The 19,690-nt window shown below is 28.0% G+C and overlaps 1 protein-coding gene across 1 annotated transcript in view; it reads right to left on the bottom strand.

Moving 5' to 3' along the window:
• Positions 1 to 7,986: 7,986 nt before the first annotated feature.
• Positions 7,987 to 19,690, bottom strand: part of LOC100206379 (sushi, von Willebrand factor type A, EGF and pentraxin domain-containing protein 1) — an 83,101-nt gene continuing 71,397 nt past the window's right edge. Inside the window, exons 14-17 of the mRNA XM_065811671.1 lie at positions 14,191 to 14,355; positions 13,921 to 14,067; positions 8,780 to 8,870; positions 7,987 to 8,484 (exon numbers count right to left, since the gene is read on the bottom strand). Coding sequence (XP_065667743.1) covers positions 8,247 to 8,484; positions 8,780 to 8,870; positions 13,921 to 14,067; positions 14,191 to 14,355 — 641 coding nt within the window. The 3' untranslated portion in view covers positions 7,987 to 8,246. The remainder of the gene's footprint in view (positions 8,485 to 8,779; positions 8,871 to 13,920; positions 14,068 to 14,190; positions 14,356 to 19,690) is intronic.

The following is a 19,690-nucleotide window of genomic DNA, read 5'->3' as shown; positions in this document are numbered from 1 at the left end:
CAACATCTACTGAAATGACTCCCATCGAAAAAATACCAGCAAATTATTTAACACTGAGAAAGTATTTTTACTCTTTGGATTAAATTTATTTCTAGATCCTTCATTTTTCATTTAAATTAAATATTAGTCAATGGAAGGCAATTGGGAAATAAAATAAAGATTTTGCAAAAGCTCAAAAAAGTCTTATACAAAAAAGGTTTAGGAAAAAAGTTTTAGGTGGTACTGGTTCATCTAATAATGGCCATACCGTACGGCGAGCTTTCTCTAATCTAAAATTGTTATCAGAAATTTTGAATATAAATGTAATTGTCTATTTAAGAACAATATCGTTATCCTGTCACATTCTAATTCATCCAATCAAATTTGAAAATTGTTGTCTAATAACAGTTATAATGTTTTAGCTCATAAAGGTCAAATCGTGGTTGAAATAACTTTGCCAATTGTAATTTTTTGTAAAAATTCATGAGAAAGTCTTCATAAATATCACAGAAAAAATTGTTTGAATCATGCAAGAAAAACATCAAGAATTGACAACTTAACTGATGTTTTTTGTGGAGGCTTCGAAACATCAGATCCTTAAATTTCTGGTATTATTTTGAAAAGACGTACGAAGTCTGTATGTAAATCAGTACTACCAGAAGTGGTGTTGCAATTTTTACTAATTGAAAATTCAACAATAAGTAAGGATATCAATGAAGATGTTTTGTCTTGTCAGTAAATATTTATCAACAGTTAGATTGCATCGGTATCAAAGCCGAGAGCGATTCATACAATAGCGAATAAATGCTCAGCTTTAACTATGGAACTTAGTTTTTATAAAAATAGTTCAAAATTAATATTATTAAATAAAAACAGCGCTTCTATTTTGCATATTTTGTTTTACATTCTGCAAGACCCTTGGAGGTAACCTCTTTTGTATTAAAAATTATATATGTTTTTTTAAATCATTAGTTTTATTTCACGTATGTTAAGGAATATATTAAATACAAAAATTGGCAAGATTTTTAGGACTGATTAAAAAATGACTCTTATGTTTTACTAAAAAAAATAAAAAAAAAATTAGTAGAAATGTTTTTAAACTGAAAATAGTTGTTCTTGCGCGGCTCCGAGTGGTATCCATGCCTATATTAGATTAAAAGAAGTAGAGTCAAAATTAAGCCATACTTATTTATATTTATGTAGAAACATACAAAATTTAATAAAAGTCACACATAACTATGCTTTTATTTCTTAGTCTAAAAAATTATCTTCCTCCTCATTTTTACGGCAAGATGTGTAATTTTAATAGTAGTAGTAGTTTCATTCATTTTGCCGATAAGAATATATACAACGTACAAATTTGACAAAAGGAAATGGCTGGAATAAAACAGGTTGGAGTCGTCCGCAAATAAAATAAAATTTAATAAGTTTGATGTAAAAGATAAATCATTTATATAAAGTGAAAATAATAGCGGTCCTAAAATCGAGCCTTGAGGAACTCCGCATGTCAATGTTTTATAAAATATTTTACATTAAACTCTGATATCCTGTTTAATATTCTTACAATTGACATATAATATATGGTAGTTCGTAGGTGAGGTTTGAAAAATAAAAGTTTAAAGTTATGGCTTTTCCACTGAAACATTTTTTTTTCTAAGAATGAAAACTTTGAGTAGCTCCTGAGAAGCGTCAGGTATTCTAAAAAAAATCCTTCCAGAATATGAAATAATAATGAATTTTCAATATTTTAAACCCCAACACCCTCCATACCACATACGCACACACATAAAGAAAGTTATTTCAAGTTATAGTCGCCTTTTAACAAATATAGTTGGCTTTTAAGGAGTTGGTTGGCATTTTACACATTTCAGTCGGCAGATTTTTAGTTTTGAGGAGCTTGATTTTTTTTCGAAAGTAGTAAAACAGTTTTTAAAGGATTTCCTTCCCACCCCCTCCTTCTTCAACACAATCATTCTATTCCAAGAATCGCCCCTGAATATGATTAAATATTTTGTCCAATATTTGCATATTCAAAAAGTACTGAAGTAGAATTAGGAGAAGCTAATTACAGAAACTCGATGATTTGGGGTTTTCAATATCTGATTGTCGTAGCCAAGGAACCTATTGAATATTTAATAAAAGACACACCACGAACTACCATTCTATGCACAGAATGTGACATTGGAATGGCTTTTAAAAACTCATTGTTAGAAATGAGACCAAATAGACGTTCAGATTTCTGCTTGAAAATTTTTACATCTGGTCTTGTGGTTGTACTGTTCATTTCAATGAGCAGGTCCCTAAATAGCTTGATCATATTGGTATTAAAATTTAAAATTCTTCCAGTCACAGATGGATTATTAAAGAATTTTTGTGCAACATTGCCAGTATTGGAAATATCACTTTCCTTCCTGACAAAAGATACCTTTAGTTTTAATTGTATTTGAATAAGTGCTAGATTTTTTTTTTGTTTTCAATAAATTCTTGGCTGTTTTTATTGCTGGAATTTTTCTTCCTTGTTTCACTGCTTAAAGTTTGCAATCAGTATTGAAGACCCACTACATACTGCATATTCATAAATGAAGACTGTAAATTCAAGTTTCAATATATCCTTGTCTACAATTTTATCTTAATTCCAAATAGTTTCCAAATTAAACTCCTTAGGACTTGCTTGACATACATGACAGCACTGAGATGCTAAATTTTTTTAAAGTATTTTTAATACCACAGCATTAGGTGTTTTACCATCATTCCTTTTGATATAAGTAGTTGACAAACTTGAATTTATAACATAAGTATTGTCATGAAGAGTAAACTTAATATTCCCTAAAGACAAAATTTCATTTTGTAAATGTTCAAACTTCTCTTAAATAAAACTAGCAGTCTCTTTGGCAAAACAAAACATAAGATGATAGGCTGCATCTGGACTATTTGGATTACAATTTTTCTATATTATCTTTTTCCCACTTCGAATCTCCAATAGTACAAACACTATATTATGCACAGTGGAATCATCCACACCTCACTTTAGAGTTGCTGCATTCTGAAACTCAGATTGGTCACTCTGACCATCACCTCCCACTTTGCAAATAACATATATGTTATCACATTCCTCCTGTGCAAAAATTTAATAGAACTAGCTTCATCCTCTAAAAGATACTCAAACACTCTAGAAACTGAATGTTTGGTAATATTGAAGAGACTACATTTTACTTCATTTTCTGAATATTCCACCTGCTCTGGATATGTCAATTTTTTGTATTTTTTTAATTTGGTTGAACCTGGAGGAACAAGATAATGATTTTTTGTAACAATTTTCTTAAATTCAGCCCATGTTCTGTCTGTTAGTCTCAAACTGCAAAAAGTATGCAATTATAAATTTGGACCATATAAAGTAGACCTGGGTCCAGTAGAGGGATTAGATGCAAACCTTTTTACAGCATGTTGAAGTTCTTCCAGTTCTTTTTTCTGAAGATTATCAACTCTTTTACATTTCATTCTACTCGTGAATTCTAAAAATGATTCTCTAGATTTTTGTGCACAAGGTACAGTAAATATACTGGCTTCAGGTGTTCCCATTGTTACAGTATTTCTCCTAAAATATGTATAAACACACACACACATATCCAGAATGGATATGTGTGTGTGTGTTTATGCCGTTTAAACATAAATATATGCCACCGGGGATAAAAATGTGTTAAAATTTGATACTTAATTTTAACTAAGAAAAGTATTTTATGAATTATATATAATTATAAACGACCCGCTATATAATTATTAATAAACTGCTATATAACTATTAATAAATTGCTATATAATTATAAATAACCCTGTAAATCACAAGTTTAATCTTTGTGGGGATCTTACTGTTCGTTATGCACTTGAGAATTATTTTGAACTTGAACGAAATCATTTTTGAATTTTCCTTTAGCATTTTAGTTATATCTTTTGGTCTATAAAGAACACTGTTAAGTATTCATTTGAATTCCGTAAGTCTCATTTTGTTTCTTAAGTTGGTTTTACCTAAACATTGTCACCATATACAAATTTAAGTTTACGTCATTTTCGTCTGCTTTCCTCCGTGTATCGACACCTAGAACAAAACAAGTTGGTTTTCTCTTGAATTGCTGAGATGGGCTTTCAGTAGAGTCGGATGATATTACGGTTTGATTCGGATGATAGTCGGATGATTGCCATGCAATAATCCGACTCTACTTTCAGTAGAGTCGGATGATTGCATGGAAACACTGCCAGAGCAATCAAACAATGTAAGCAGGCTACTGATCTTTAAACCGTTCTTTGTATGCGTTCAACTATACCGTTACCTTGACCGATACTGTTAACTCGATAGATTGTTCAATATTCCAAATTAACATACCATTCTTCATTAAAACTTGTTAAGGTGTTGGGCTGAAATTTTTGTTTTCCGTTAGAAGGAAAACTGGACTTCCAATTAAAGAGAATATTTCTTCAAGCTTTTTAACGAATTATTATATTTATATATAAAAATAGCTGTTTTGGTTAGTACTTTGCGCCATTTAAAAATTAAAGAGTAATCATATATTAATACATGACTTTCAACAGGTTTATCAGACGTGACATCTGACATGTGCAATTATAATTCATCAAAATTACAATAGAACACTAAACCAAGAAAAATTTTAACATTTTGTAATTAAATTTTTTTACATTCAACTCAATTTTAGTAATTAAAGGTATGTGTAAACAGTATTTTATTAAATACCTATTAAAATGAAGCATAAATGAGTTTTCAACTAATATTGCATAATACCGGTTTTTGCATTTAATCTGATGGTTTTTTGCATTTAATCTGACGGTTTTCTGCATTTAATCTAGCGGTTTTTTGCATTCATTCTGGTGGTTTTTCTTTATCATGACAAATAGTTTTACTTTTATTGCTTCATTTAGTTTAACTTCCTTATTCACAATTTAAGCCCGTTTTCTCTTTAATTTTTTAAAAAGCTAAAATGAATAACTCACGAAGACAATACATAGAAATTAATGTTGAAGTAAGAAACTTGGTCAGTAATTTCGTAATTAACGAAGGGAAAAGTGTACAAAAAAAGTATCGGAACTCGTGAGACTTCAATATGACTCCTTGTCCGTTGATATATATCAACAGGCAATATCAATCCTGGTTTTAGAGGTGGTTTTCGACAGTCAGGTTGTGCTGAGGAAATAAGAAATAAGCTACATGACTTAATTGGAGATAATAGAAACTATAATCTACAGGAGATAAAGGTAGAACTGGAATTGATGTCAATGTCTCTTTATGTCTACATTACGGAGATAAGTTGAAAAAATTAACTTATACATATAAAATTTTAAAACCCATTGGTTAAAGACGCAGTACTGTCACAGCAGCTGTGGCGCAGTGGTAGCGCACTTGCATCAGAAACGTCAGGAAAGGGGCGTGAAATTCCAACTAAATGCTTTTCCGCGGTGTTTTGTGATAAGACCGTAAGGACTTCTTGGGGCACCTAAATAAAGAGTTAAAAAATAAATACTACTGCAGAGATAAAAGAAAAAAGAAAAACATATGTTTTATGGTATTTAAACTTAATATTTCCACAACGTTACAGAAATATCATTTATATTGATGAAAGCCCGTCCAATCTTTATACTATAAGAAAGCGCGAATACTGTCTCCGAGGAACAACCCCAAATCAACGTTTATTATCATCAAGCTTTAAATTGTTTTAACATAGTCCACAGGGAAGCATTAATTGGCGTAGGGTGGTTGGCAGATAACTTTAAAGGGTTCTTAAATACACTTAAAAGTATTTTGGGGGAGGAAGAACAGTTTACTTTGGTGATGGACAACGTTAACTTTCATTATTTATTATCCATTTTTTTAAGTTATCCCTATGATATTCACTTTTTACCCCAACACCCACCTTTTCTGAACCCTTGTGAAGAGATCTCAAAAATTAAAAATACTATAAGAGAGCAAATAGCTCCAATAAGAAATAACAGTTTATTAGAACGAATGAGAAACGATTGAGAACATATTACTAAACACAGTCTTTCAAACTTCGTGAGACGCTGCAAATCTTTTCTTACACAAGCTATTAATGCAGATGACATTAATAGAAAATAAAAGTCGTAATTTTAAAAAAATTAGTTATTTCGAACTTGAATATTTTTTATTATTAATCGTTTAAGCAATTCATAACATGCATAATAAAATTAATATAAATTTTAAAATCGCCAGATTTACTGCAAAAAACTGCCAGATTAGATGCAAAAACCGGTATAAAGCAAGTAATTTCTTAATTTAAAACAAAATTTAAACTTCTTAAATTAAACAAAAAACCAATCTATAACTTATAGCAATACATTTTTTTATTGGCCTAAACGCGGCCCTCTGCTTAAAGTACCTCTGCACTAAGCCCAAAATCCCTTAATCCGCTACTATATAAAATGCCCATATTTAGGCAACTTTGGTGCTTACTTGATCAATATGATTTTTTCAAGTAATGTTCTCATCAAGATAAACACCTACAAATCTTATAACAGAATCTCTTATTATAACAGTTTTATCAATAGAATTTTGAAGCGTGTTATTTGATAGAAAATATTTTGATGAAAGAAAATGGTTTAAATAAGAGGGAATGAGAAAGAATCTTTTTAGTTTTGCTAGTATTTAGTGTTAATTTGTTAAATTTCAACCAATTAGAATTGTGTTCATTAATAAAAAGTTGAAAAAAGTTTGTAAATATAAGTATGGGATTGGAATAGATTGGTGTTATCTGAAAGCATACTTATCAAGTTAGACGCTTTATTTAGGTCTTTTCCTAAGATAACAATAGTATCAGTCTAACAATAGAACCCTATGGAACACCACAGGTTATATTTATGTTTTCACTTTAATGGCCATTATTTTTATATACAACTTGCTTACGATTAGTCAAATAACTTTTAAAGAATGTTATGACTTTATTGTGTAAATCGTTATATTTTATTTTTCGTATTATGATCAACCGTATCAAATATTGAAAACGGTAGTCAGAGTTAACCCAGGCCTAATGCAAAACTTATTTTTTCACATTCTTTGCAATGACATTGCAAATAAAGATTTAATTCTTTTACTTTCCATTGACGGTAAAAAAAAAAAAGAGCGAATAAAAAATGAAGGAAATTATTTTAAAGAATAAAGAAAAAGTTTAAACAAATTAAGAAAAACAAGATAAATAATTTAAGTAATTTTTATTAAAAAAAAAGACAAAATTTTTGAGTAATTTTTTTTTGAAAAAAATCCAATAATTAAAAACAAAAAGTGAATAAACTTGTTGGACAACTGTACGCAGATATCGAGTATTTGGGTTTCACATACTTTTTTACGAAAGTCTGTACTACTTAACACGAGTCTCTATTACGTCATAAAATACAATTTAACCACTTTTTTTCAAACTACGTAAATAACTTTTTGATTTAATAAATTTTTTTGAAAACTGTTTTTTTTTAGTATTTAATATTTCATTAGACAATAACCATTTTTTAATAAAATGATTTATGTTTATTGATAACAGTAACAAAACAATATTAACCTAAATAAAGAAATTAAATGTAATTTAATTGTTTGATATATTCGTTTTACAATAAGTCGATCAAGCATGATTGCGATACATCAACGTGATTGATTCGTGTAAGAAATACAAACTTTTTAGAAAAAAATATTACAAAGAATTCAAAACGAGTGTTAGGTATAACTAGGGTTGCCAGATGTCCGGGTTTGATGTTGGAAAACACAGTGCCGAAGCTATAAAAATAATGATTTTTACTATGTTCTCCTTCGTAAAAGCCGGATATCTGACAACACTAGATTCAACTCCTATTTTGTTTTATTTTTTTCTATCCCTTTTAACAAACTTTTTAAAAATCTTTTATACTCATATTATTTTTAAAATTTTCAGTCTAATATATTTAACTAATCTTTTCCAGAAGTTAAAAATGTTTTTCAAAGAAAAAGAAAAAAAAAACATCGAAGCGTATTATCATTACATTAAATAATTTGTTTTACAATCAAAAAATTTATCTAATATTGCTTTTATCTTAACTACTTTGATATGCATAAAACAAAAAATAAAAATATAATCGATTTAAATAATATTTATACTTAAAATGATGCTTTTATTTATCCACACCGTTATTAATTTAAAAAAAAAATCTTAAAAAAAAAAGAGTTGGTAAATCAAAAAAAAGTGATATTACAATAAATTTAACCAAAAAAAACCTTTTGTATTTTAATTTTTCATTAGTAACTTTATGTTTTTAGTAATCGTTGTTGAACCCATGCCAAAACCGTTTTTTTTTTGCTCAATCATTGTTTCAGATTGCATACCTTTAAAGCCAATCATTGCAAAAGAGGACCGGTATTCTCTTTGAAAAGGAGGCTTTCCACCAAGAACTTGAAGGGCAGCGAAACACTTGTTAAACGCAACGTTAGTGACGTCATCTTGTGCAGCAACCAAAACGATAGAGCTAAAAAGAAAAAAAATATATCAATAAAAATTTCAACTTTAGGAAAACCATAATAAAACTTTGTCTTACAACTGTCACAACAAATTGTCAAGACGACTGTCACTGAAAAGTGACAGTTGTCTTTCCTCCTCATAAAAAATAAAAAAAAATTAAACTCTAAAACTTATAAAATTTTAATTTTTAAGAAAATTTAATCTAATTTTTTAATTAAATAATTTTTTAATTTTCTTAGACTAAATATAAAGCCTATAATAAAAAAAAAAATAAAAAAAATGGAAACATAGTTTCCTAGAACCTGTTCTGTAATTTTTCCACCCAAGTATAGGTTTTTTCGCATGCTAAAAAGTCTTCGTGCCAATCGAATGCAACACTTTCAATTAATTTTCCTAGGAAAAAATTAGAAGACATAAAAATCATCCTTAGACATGAATATGTCACTAATAATGACTAAATATTTTTACAATTTGCAATAGTGTTTGATAACAGTTTGCAACAGCATTGTATAAAGTTTGCAACAGATTTGACCTGTTTGATCAACTTTATTATCAATATGTTACCTTTATTTTTTAACCTAAAAACATAATGTCAAAATACGGTTGGCTAAAATCAAAAATATTTTAATTTCTAGAAATTGGAAAACAAAATTTTTATTTTATTTTACAATACAACATTTTGCATGTTTTAAGTTGAACAACTATTTAAAAACAACTTTGCTGCGAGATTTATGTAAGGCCTTGTCGTTTGAAAAAATACGAATCCTAATTTTGATGGTTGGTTACAAAATGGTTGAAAACCCTAATTTTTTTCTGAATACTAGCTTTGCATAATTTTATGCATTTTACACTAGTGCATTTGATGTCGGGTCTAAATTTTGGAGAACTCACTTCTAACATATTAAACTGCCTCAATATAGATTATAGGAACATAAGTTTAGTTTTGTTGTGAGGTGTAGCAGTAAAACGTAGGCTACAAAGCTTAAGTTGCAAACGGGTGAAAATAATTGGTGTATGAGATTTGCTGAGAATATCAAGGTGATTTGTGCATTAAGAGTGTAAAGATAGAAATAATTGGGTACCAATTTTTCTTTTTTGGAAAAAAAAGAAAAATTGATACCAAATTTTTCTTGTAAACATAGTATACATTTTTTGGAAATGTTATTATAGGCAGGCGCAGTTTTTAGAATGGACCAGTTAATAAAAAATAAATTTTAATTTCAAATTAAACTGGTCCATTCTATACTATGTTTACAAGAAAAATTTGAAATTATTATACATTTAGATCAAGAAAATTTACTGAATAAAAAATTAAATTAATTAAATGAATTAATTTCTAAATGCAGACATGAAAATAAGTTTCTTTTAAAAAATTATAAAAACAAATAACCAGTCTAAAATTACCCTAATTCTAAAGAATTCTTTTCATGATTTTTTAATTATTTAATGTAGTTGATGAAACTTCCTGGTTGCAAAATACTACAGTTATTACATAATTAATTATATCAATTCCCAACTTCCTGTGAAATAATTTTTCTATAATTTGAACTTTTTGATGTTTAGACATTCTTCCTGATAAGCCTACTGATGGCAAAACATGCTGTAGAAGATAAAAGTTAGATAAGTGTTTTTACTAATTTATTATTGCTCTGTTCCTTAAGAACATTGAGCACTTTATTTGTAGAATACACTGACATAATTTATATATATATATATATATATATATATATATATATATATTTATATATATATATATACATATATATATATATATATATATATACATATATATATATATATATATATATATATATATATATATATATATATATATATATATATATATATATATATATATATACATATATATATATATATATATATATATATATATATATATATATATATATATATATATATATATATATACTACTTTCTGTGTGTATACACACAGAAATGTGAATCTCGAGTCTAGATCTTGAGATGTCTCGGGACTCATATTTAACTGTCTTCTACTTTCATGATAATTTCAAAAAATATCAACACAATGAATGGGTTAGTAATTAATAATAAATTGTTACTACTAGAGTTAAAGTGTTATATAAGTTATGAAATCAAGTGATACATAATTGTCTGATTTACTTCTTAAATGAAATACTTATATAGAATATGTAAACTTTACTTAATGTTATTTTTTTGAAACTATAGTATCTGGCTACTATAATTGCAAAAAAAAAAGCCTGCCACGTCTGTTATATGTGCTATTCTTAGTTACACAGTGTGATAATCTTGCATCGTTTTTATTGGTATATTTTCCTTTTAACAATATAGGAATCCTGTTAGTTGTCTGTTGTTGTTTAATTTTTGCTTTAGGTGCCCCAAGATTACTTAACTGTCTTATCACAGAGCATGGCCAAAGGAGCATTTAATTAAGAAGTTCATGTCTCCTTCCTTACTGATGATGCAAAATATGCCCAGAGCTCACTTCGAACCCTGGATCTCTTGCTTCTAAATCAAGTGCTCTAACCACTGCGCCACAGCCGCAAGATATTAATGATATTAAAGATTTTTTGTAGCCTGCAACAATCGACTGCAACAGTGCACTGTGCAATTTGTGATAGCATTATTGTATTATTCATGTGTAATTTGCTACTTTGTTCTTTTAAAGACTTTTAATTTCGGCTAGGAATCTTCATGTAAAGAACTTTATTAAATTGCTCTAAGATTGTTTCCATATTTAAAATTTCCACAGTTAAAACTGCTGTTTCCTGCTTCTTTTATATAAACTTTTTGCCTCAAATTTACATTCTACTCTTTCAGAATTTTCATCAAATATATATATAAGGGTATAGAGTATTTTTAGTTAGCTAACTTTAACCACATCAGCTGACTTGTAATGAGAGCATCAAGTGGTGCTTAATTTTATTAGTGAAATTGCCTGTGATGCTTTTTCACTAAAAAATTTTGAACGGTGTGAGGATGCAGAGAAATAAATGTAAATGTGTTGAATACTACCAAAATATTCTGAAATATTTCCATTACAATGCAAATTGCCTCTACTCTAATCAAATTTGAAGAATGCGCTGCACAAAGGACAAATTTGGTAATGCATTCATTCTGTTTATTCGTGCTTGTAAGCCTGTATATTCTCCACTTATATTTGAAGCGTTATCGTAGATTGCCTACGGGTGTTTTCAATAGGAACACTTGCATTCGTAAAAAACTGAAACACCATTGTAAAACACTGGTGTGATTTTCAATCCGTAGAAAGGTTGTAAATTGTTCAAATATTTTTCTGTTATAAATGCATCTTAATACTATAGCCAGCTGATCTGTATGAGCAATATCTGGTGTGGAATCTACAATAAGGGTAAAATATTTTTATATGTTGCTGCTACCACTCATTTTAAACTAGTAATTATATTTATTAGTTGTTAAATACTATTTTGAATCATTTTTAAAATTTTAAAATAAAAATTTTAAAATTAGCTTTAGAAGTCTGTTCATTTAACTCTATCATATTTATTGTGCTTTTATTTGATTTTTGTGTGAGGTAGATCATCGCTTTCCTATGGTCATCAGATTCTTCATTGGATACAAGAATTTTTCTTATGTTTTTCCAATCTTTACAACCATCAGATACCAACGCAGCAATGTTTCCTGAATGAGGAAACAATTTGCATGGTAAACGAAAAACAAAGATAATCAGCTTAGGCAAATATCAACTTACTTAGAACTAATTAACTTTGACCACTATCCTATATTGCTATAGTTTACTCTTACATCAATAATACTAGTAATTTCAGACAATATTTTTATCTCTTCTTAAATGCAGTCCTTGTCTCTGTCCTGAATAAGATTTTCGTATCTAGTTAGTTCTATATTGTCAGTTACATTTATCTCTTCCAAACATGTCATTTCCTTAAATGATACACTTACTTTGACAGAGTTGGATGGGAAAATGCTGGTTAATTTTGGAAATTTTGATGTTTTAACCTTATGTTCATTCATATTTTGTTTTTGACTACCACTTAAATATTTACTTCCAGACATTTTTAATTATATTTATAAGTCCCAAACTTTTAAAATAAATTTCAAAGAAATACAAGATAAAATTTGTTAACAAAAAATATTTAAAAAAATAAATGTGCTTAGATTGCTTAAAAATGAATTTTAGCGTTAAAAAGTTTGTATTTATATAATATATATTTCTGAAAAACAATATTATTATTTGGAAATAAATTAATAATAAACTCTTGTAGTCTTATTAAGTTTTACGTTTTTGTTTTGTATTGTTTTTGTTTTGCTCAGATTGCACCCGAAGTGGATAATATGTCATTCAAAGTTTTCTGTACACCATCAATTTGTGAAATTTTTTTTTGGCTAGAGGCACTCAAGATTATGTGTTACCAAAATCATTTAACTTAATTCACAAAGTAGTTTTAGAATACGCACAAAAATGCGGGCTAAAATAATGCAGGATTATATTAATTTCAAAGAAGATGGAACACAAGTTTGCTTAACTTTAGATGAATATACATATTTAAATGTAAATATCCATGGCAAGAAACAGTTTTAGAATTTAGGTTTAGTACCTGTTTAACGATGTTTCCCTGCAGAGAAATGGATTATGGCTTTGAAAACCACATTGCAAGACTCATTTGACTTTTTCATACTTTATAAACAGCTTGCAGCTATTTATAAAGTATGTTTTGTCTAAAATATTTTCAGTCATGTTTTTTTTGGATTAATTTTTATTAACTTATTTTTTAGCGCAGCACATGCAGACATTAGTTTGTAGTTTGGTGCTGGGACTCTTTCTCATTTTGGCCCCTTTTCTCTTGGGGGCCCTAGGTTTCAGCCTACTCAGCCAAATGGGAGTTCTGCTACTGTGATCATGAGTCTTATTGTATTAAACTATAAAATTCTTAGGTTTTGCTAAGTGCTTTTAGTTTATTTTAACACTTTCTGTAATAAACACACAAAACCTACAAAAATATAACAAAAGATTTTATAAAAAATCAGCAAAAACTTATTTTTTTGAAAATTTTGTCATGATTTATGATTTTAAGTAGTTTTTCACAAGTAAAAAATTTTCACAACACCAAAATTAAGAAGAAAGTCTTGAGTTTGGTCTTGTGAAAACTTTGAAAATCTTGGTATTGGGGTAAATTTATAATGTCTTAGTCTTGGTATTGGTCTTGAAGTCTTAAGTCTTGGTATTTGTTTTAAGCTCAAATGTCTTGGTCTTTAATGTCTTGACTACATCTCTGTATATATATATATATATATATATATATATATATATATATATATATATATATATATATATATATATATATATATATATATATATATATATATATATATATATCATGTAATTTTAAAATGATAACTATAACTTTATGTAGCTACTTATCTAGCTATAAATAATGATTCATACCAGTGTACGCATTTACAGCAACAAAGTTCATTCCTCTTTTCATCAAGCTGTATTGGACGCTATTTACTAAAATGGTTGAAATTCCACAAGCTTTGGTTATGTCAGGATCTCCACATCCCTCAGATCGTATGATGATATCTAACCCAGCTAAATAAAGATTTTAAAACTGATACACCAAAACAAATTATTGAATTATGTGCATAAAAATACATATAATAATTTTAATTTAAAAATTAAAATCAACTTAAAATAACTATATTTAATTCTCACCTAACAAACAATCATCCTGAGTTGTAGATCCAACATTAGAGTTCACTTTACCAGGTGGGCAGGGAATGCAATTTGTACTCATTCTCATAGGTTGATAAGTCCCAATTGGACAAGCATAACAAACTTCCAAGCCATTAGCAGAATAAGTACCAGGTTTGCACATTGCTAAAAAGTTTAATTATAAATGAACCAAATATTTTAACTAAAAATGATAGTCAGTGTTTAACTTTTTACGCACTGGCTATCATTTTTCAGCCAGTGCAAAATTATAATTTTCACTGGCCAATTAAAATAACCAAAGTATAAGGGTTTCAGGACATGCACAGACCATACATAGACTGAAAGTTTGGGTTTGGGAAAGCAAAATGAACATTTCAAGTCAACAAAAAAAGCAACTAAAAAAAAAAAAAATGTTTTTTCTAATGTATTGTTCTTTTTCTCAAAATTCAAGGTTGACACTCAAAACAGCATAAAGTACTCCAAAACCTTAACATGTTATTGTAGAACTCTTGTTTCGCAATTTTGTATGTGTATATTTTGTTATTTATATATGGTTTAGTACAAAACCACCTTTAAGTCTAAAATATATTTTCACAAACTTTATGAATGTTTAAATGGTCATAAGGTGGGTGTGGTATTAAGGCCTAATGGATCATAAGGTCCACTAGTTTAAACTACAGGAAAATATAAAATGCAAAACTTTTTTCAACATTAAATTATTAGAGTTATCTGGTTTTATCACTGGCAGGAAAAAAAATTAGCCTACTGTGCATTCGACAAAGCCAGATTACTTTGTTGGTTTCGTCAATAACTGCTCAAGTCTAATTTTTAAGGTATGTATTTTCACATTTTAAAATATTTTATAATGCTTCTATTTTTTTCAAGTGCATTTATTTGCATTAAGTATTAATTATCATTACTCAACATGTAATATTTATGCACGTGTTGAAACAAAAAGATACTTTATCCATAAATATGGCAGGTCCAAAGCGGGTAACAAGGCCCACTAAAAATTACATATCTACATATGGTTTCAGTCAATCAACTCAGTCCCTCAACATGGGCATGCATGGGGTATAATTCTGAAGATGAGGAGGAGTTAGTATGTCCATTCTGTGAAGATTAATGATTTTCTTTGTAACATTTATTTATTGAATTTTTTATTTTTCTGTTGTTATTCACTGTTGTGTAAAAAATTGGTTCTTTTGAAGTATATAAATATGCAAGATTACTTATTATTTTATAAATGTGAGATAAACTATGCATTAAAAGAATGATTCCTAACTTTTTTCTGTTTTTTCTTTCTTTACTTTTTGTATTTTTTACATGGGTCTTATTACCCCTCTAGGGGGTAACATTTTTTTATTTTTAAGTGGGCCTTATTACCCCCTAGGGGGTAATAAGGCCCACTTAAGGCATGTTAAAACATGAATAACTTTTGTTATAATTAATTTCTCAATATACAAATATCATTTTTACATCAAGGAATGATTAATCTTAAGCAGCAATCAAAAATATTTTTTAAACTTAACTTTAAGGCCTATATAACCAAAAGTCTGTTAGATGGGCCTTAATACCCACACCTCCCTTACTCAAAACTACTCTGAAAATGATAAAAACTATCTTTACAACAAATGGGTCAGTAATAATTTCTGAATTAATTAAGACAAGATTTAAATATGAAACATTTCAGAACTTTCTAAGTTTTTTTTTTTGCTACTTGTGAGGATCCCACATGGGCTTTTTATTTTTGGTTTACATGGAGTTTTAAGCATAAAAAAAAAAACATGAAGTATTATTGTCTCAAATTTATTGCTTGTGATTGTCTGAAGATTACTTTAAGTAAAACAAAATATGGTTCTTCAAATCAAATTTGAATCATTCATGCTTCTATGGTTTTACAACCCATGGTTAAATTTATCAATTTAAGCATGGAATGTAAAGCCATGAAAATGTAAACTAATAAAATAACTTTTCACAGTCTAAAATCAAGTAGATTAACTGGGTGACAGGAATAATGTTGAAAAATGAATTTCAGAATAGTGTCGACTATATTAAAAAGGTCTAATGTCGCAAAAAAAAGGAATAGTGTTGCAAATGAATTTAATAAAAAGTGTCAAAAATAAAAAAAAGGAAGTGTCGCAAAAGAACTTAATTAATAGTGCTGAAAACAAAACAAAAAAAAGGAATAATGTCGCAAATAGCAAAAGAAATAGTGTTGCAAATAGTAAAAATGGAAAGTAAAAAAAAACCCAGTTGATTGTACTACAATAATATCACTTTTGGGCTATTTCAGGGGCAAATAAAGGGCCATTTTAAAACCTCTAAAATCTTAAAAAATTTATACGGTTAAATCAAAATTTTTATCTTGATCAATATTTATATAAGAACTATGACTTAAAAGCAATTAATTGAAAAATTATTCACAATTAAAAGTGTAAAAGTTCCATTCAACGTTTTGCTGCGATAAACTTTTAGTCATGTTGTCAAAATGTTGTCAAAAGTTTTGTCAACATCTTGTTTGAATGAGCTTTGTAATATATTTATCCACTATATACTCTACTAAGTCTTTTTAAACAAAAATTTTTTTGGAGAACAATCTGGAAAGTATAATTTACTTTATTTTACAGATTTTTATTGTATCAAAAAAATAAAGATCTTACTAAAAATGTAGTTTATAACAACTGCTGTAGAGATAATTACAAGCGAAATCAGGATTTCAATAAATCTTTATATACATCAATAGAAGATATATATGTAATATTGAATATGAACTGAAGAAAAAAAATTTAAAGTTATTCCTTATTCTTTATTTTTTAAAGCCTTAAGAAATGAATGACTTAGCGCCAAACTGACTTATACAATAAATATATTGAAATGAGATAACAGAACACAAAGTTTAAAACTATTTAATTGTAAAACATTTATTGCTTCTGAAACTGTTTTTTAATTTCTGTTTTGTTACTGAATAGATAAATAATATACTGAATTTATAAATATTAAATAATATACAATCAATTTAAAAAGCAATTATTTAATTATTGAGAAGATAACAGGTAATTAAAATTATAAGAATCTAGGTTATTCACTTTTTGCAGTTTTTATAATGATTTCCCAAGATTCTGATACAAAAAAGGTCATATTTAATTTATCATAGCCACTGGGTAAAAAGTGACCCTAGTCTTCGCATCATGATATTTTTGCTTTAATAAACCCATTGCTGGTAACAAAACTGTTGTTATGATTATACTCTTATAAAATCTGGAATAAAAGTTTATAAACTTGAAAATTATTTTCATTGGCGCACAAAATGTATCCAAGTTTACTTTCTTTGTGTCATAAAATTTTACAAAATCCAAAATAGAAAAAATGTAAACTCAAATTTTAGAAAAAAGATAGCAGCTAAACAAAAATGCAAAAAAAAGTGCAGTAGAATCCTTTTAAGTCAAACTCTCAAAGGTAATAGATATATAGTCCAACGTGATGAATGTCCCAGTTAAGCAAAAGCTCTTGGTATGTTGGAATTTTAGAAAATGTCTGACTTATCCTGATTAATGACATAAAAAATATCAATAGGATATCAACAAAATTATCATTGAAATAAGAGATTTACAGATAATCAAAAAAGTACATGAAAATCTTTAGTGTGATGAATTATATTTGATGCAATACTTATCTAATTTCAAGTTTCAAATTTTAATTAATGTTTTTGACTTCCTTAAAATTTTATTATTGTATTATGTGCACTTATATGCAGTTCAAAATAAAAGTCCTAGTTAAGCGAAGTATTTTGCTGAAGGGACCTAAAAAAATAGCATGAGTTAGCAAATGGTCCGATTTAACCAGGGTACAACTAAAGTGGATGATTTTTTACTAAGTTGATAGAGAAAGTTCAAGGGGAATTGAAAATCTGTCCAACTTAGTAAAAGTCCGATTCTCCAGGGTCAGAGTTTACAGGATTTTACAGTACTTATTTGCAAATAATGATGTGACATAATTCGGATAAGATTTTATAATTTCCTCAGCATGCGATATAATGGGTTTACCGTCCAACTTAAATAACTTAGTCAGGAATAAAAGTAGTGAGTTCAATATCAAATAGGTCACTTTTTGAAGATTTGTATGCTTTTATTGTCATCTGTTTTAAGATAAAACGTCATTTATTTTTATAAAGATGTTTTACAAATATGTTTTCTCCATGAGAAACGCGTAAAACTTTAAGAACTTTCGAGGTCTAAACAAATTTTACAGTAGTATTAGATTTAAAATTTCTTTTTTATTCATTCATATTTTAATTACAGTAACATAGCATGGCACCAATAAAAATGAATTGAAAAAACTCTTTAATATGTAAAAACATGCAATCAGAATTGTATCCAATCAAAGCCGCTATACACTATCCCTTTATTTATTAAGTTGAATATACTAAATATCTACCAAATAAATATTTATCATCTCCTAATGTTATGTTCAAAATTAATAAAAGTATTATTCCAAAATTTTTTAACGCTTTATTTAAAATAAATTTTTCTTTTTAATATTTAAATTTTTTTTTAACTTGTTATTCAAATTAAATTAAATTTCAATAAGTGAACCAAAGGCATAGAATAAAATACTTACAACTGAATTTAAAATTCTAACAATCTTTAACGAGTTTAAAGCAAAACTTAGACAGCTATTACTAATAAGGTTGTACCGGATTTAATTTTTCCAAATCTGGCTGGAGCCAGATTTGTACTAACAGATCAAACCGGAATCGGCGCCAGATTTTGAAACAAAATTACATGAGACGAAATCCTGTACATCCCTACTTGGTGTTGAGAATGGTCATTAATATAGGTTATTCTCAATACCAAGTGAGAGCTGTTTTCTGTTAAACTTAATTGTTGTTATTAAAAAAAGTTTTATAGCATATAAAAACTCCCCAGCAAAACTGAACAAACCTTCTGATGGTGCACTTGTCCGGAGACACATCAAAATAAATGCAAGCTATATGCAAGCTACTGTTGCCAGAGCTGGCAATCGTTTCGTGCCCAGGAAAAAAAATTCCATAGAATTTTTATAAACTTTTAAAACATATGGCCTATAGAAATTCTATAGAATTCAACAGAATTTCAATTGAATCTCTGCTAATTTCTAGAAATTCCTATATAACTTTTTTCTATAGAAAAAAAAAGTTTTATAGCAGTTTCTATAGAAATTAATGTCTATTAATTTTTATAGAAACAGCTATAAAACATTTTTAGAAATTCTATAGAGTTTCTATAGGCTATGTTTTAAAAGTTTATAGAAATTCTATAGTACTTTTTTTCTCCGCCACTGTAGTGGATCAGCGTGTCTATATATTTCTGGTTCTTCCAGATATTGGCTTAGCTGAGTGTCAATGCCTGTTGGTAATTGTTGTTCATGGGCTGTGCCATCAGTGGGCATAGACTGAATAATTTTATCAATAAATTACTAGAGTAATGATCATGATGTAGAAGAATTATCCAGCTGGACT

The sequence above is a fragment of the Hydra vulgaris genome, chromosome 12, assembly GCF_038396675.1.
Source record: "Hydra vulgaris chromosome 12, alternate assembly HydraT2T_AEP".
Classification (NCBI taxonomy): Eukaryota; Metazoa; Cnidaria; class Hydrozoa; order Anthoathecata; family Hydridae; genus Hydra; species Hydra vulgaris.
The sequence above is the reverse complement of the archived record's forward strand: the minus strand, read 5'-3'. Positions and strand labels throughout refer to the sequence as shown.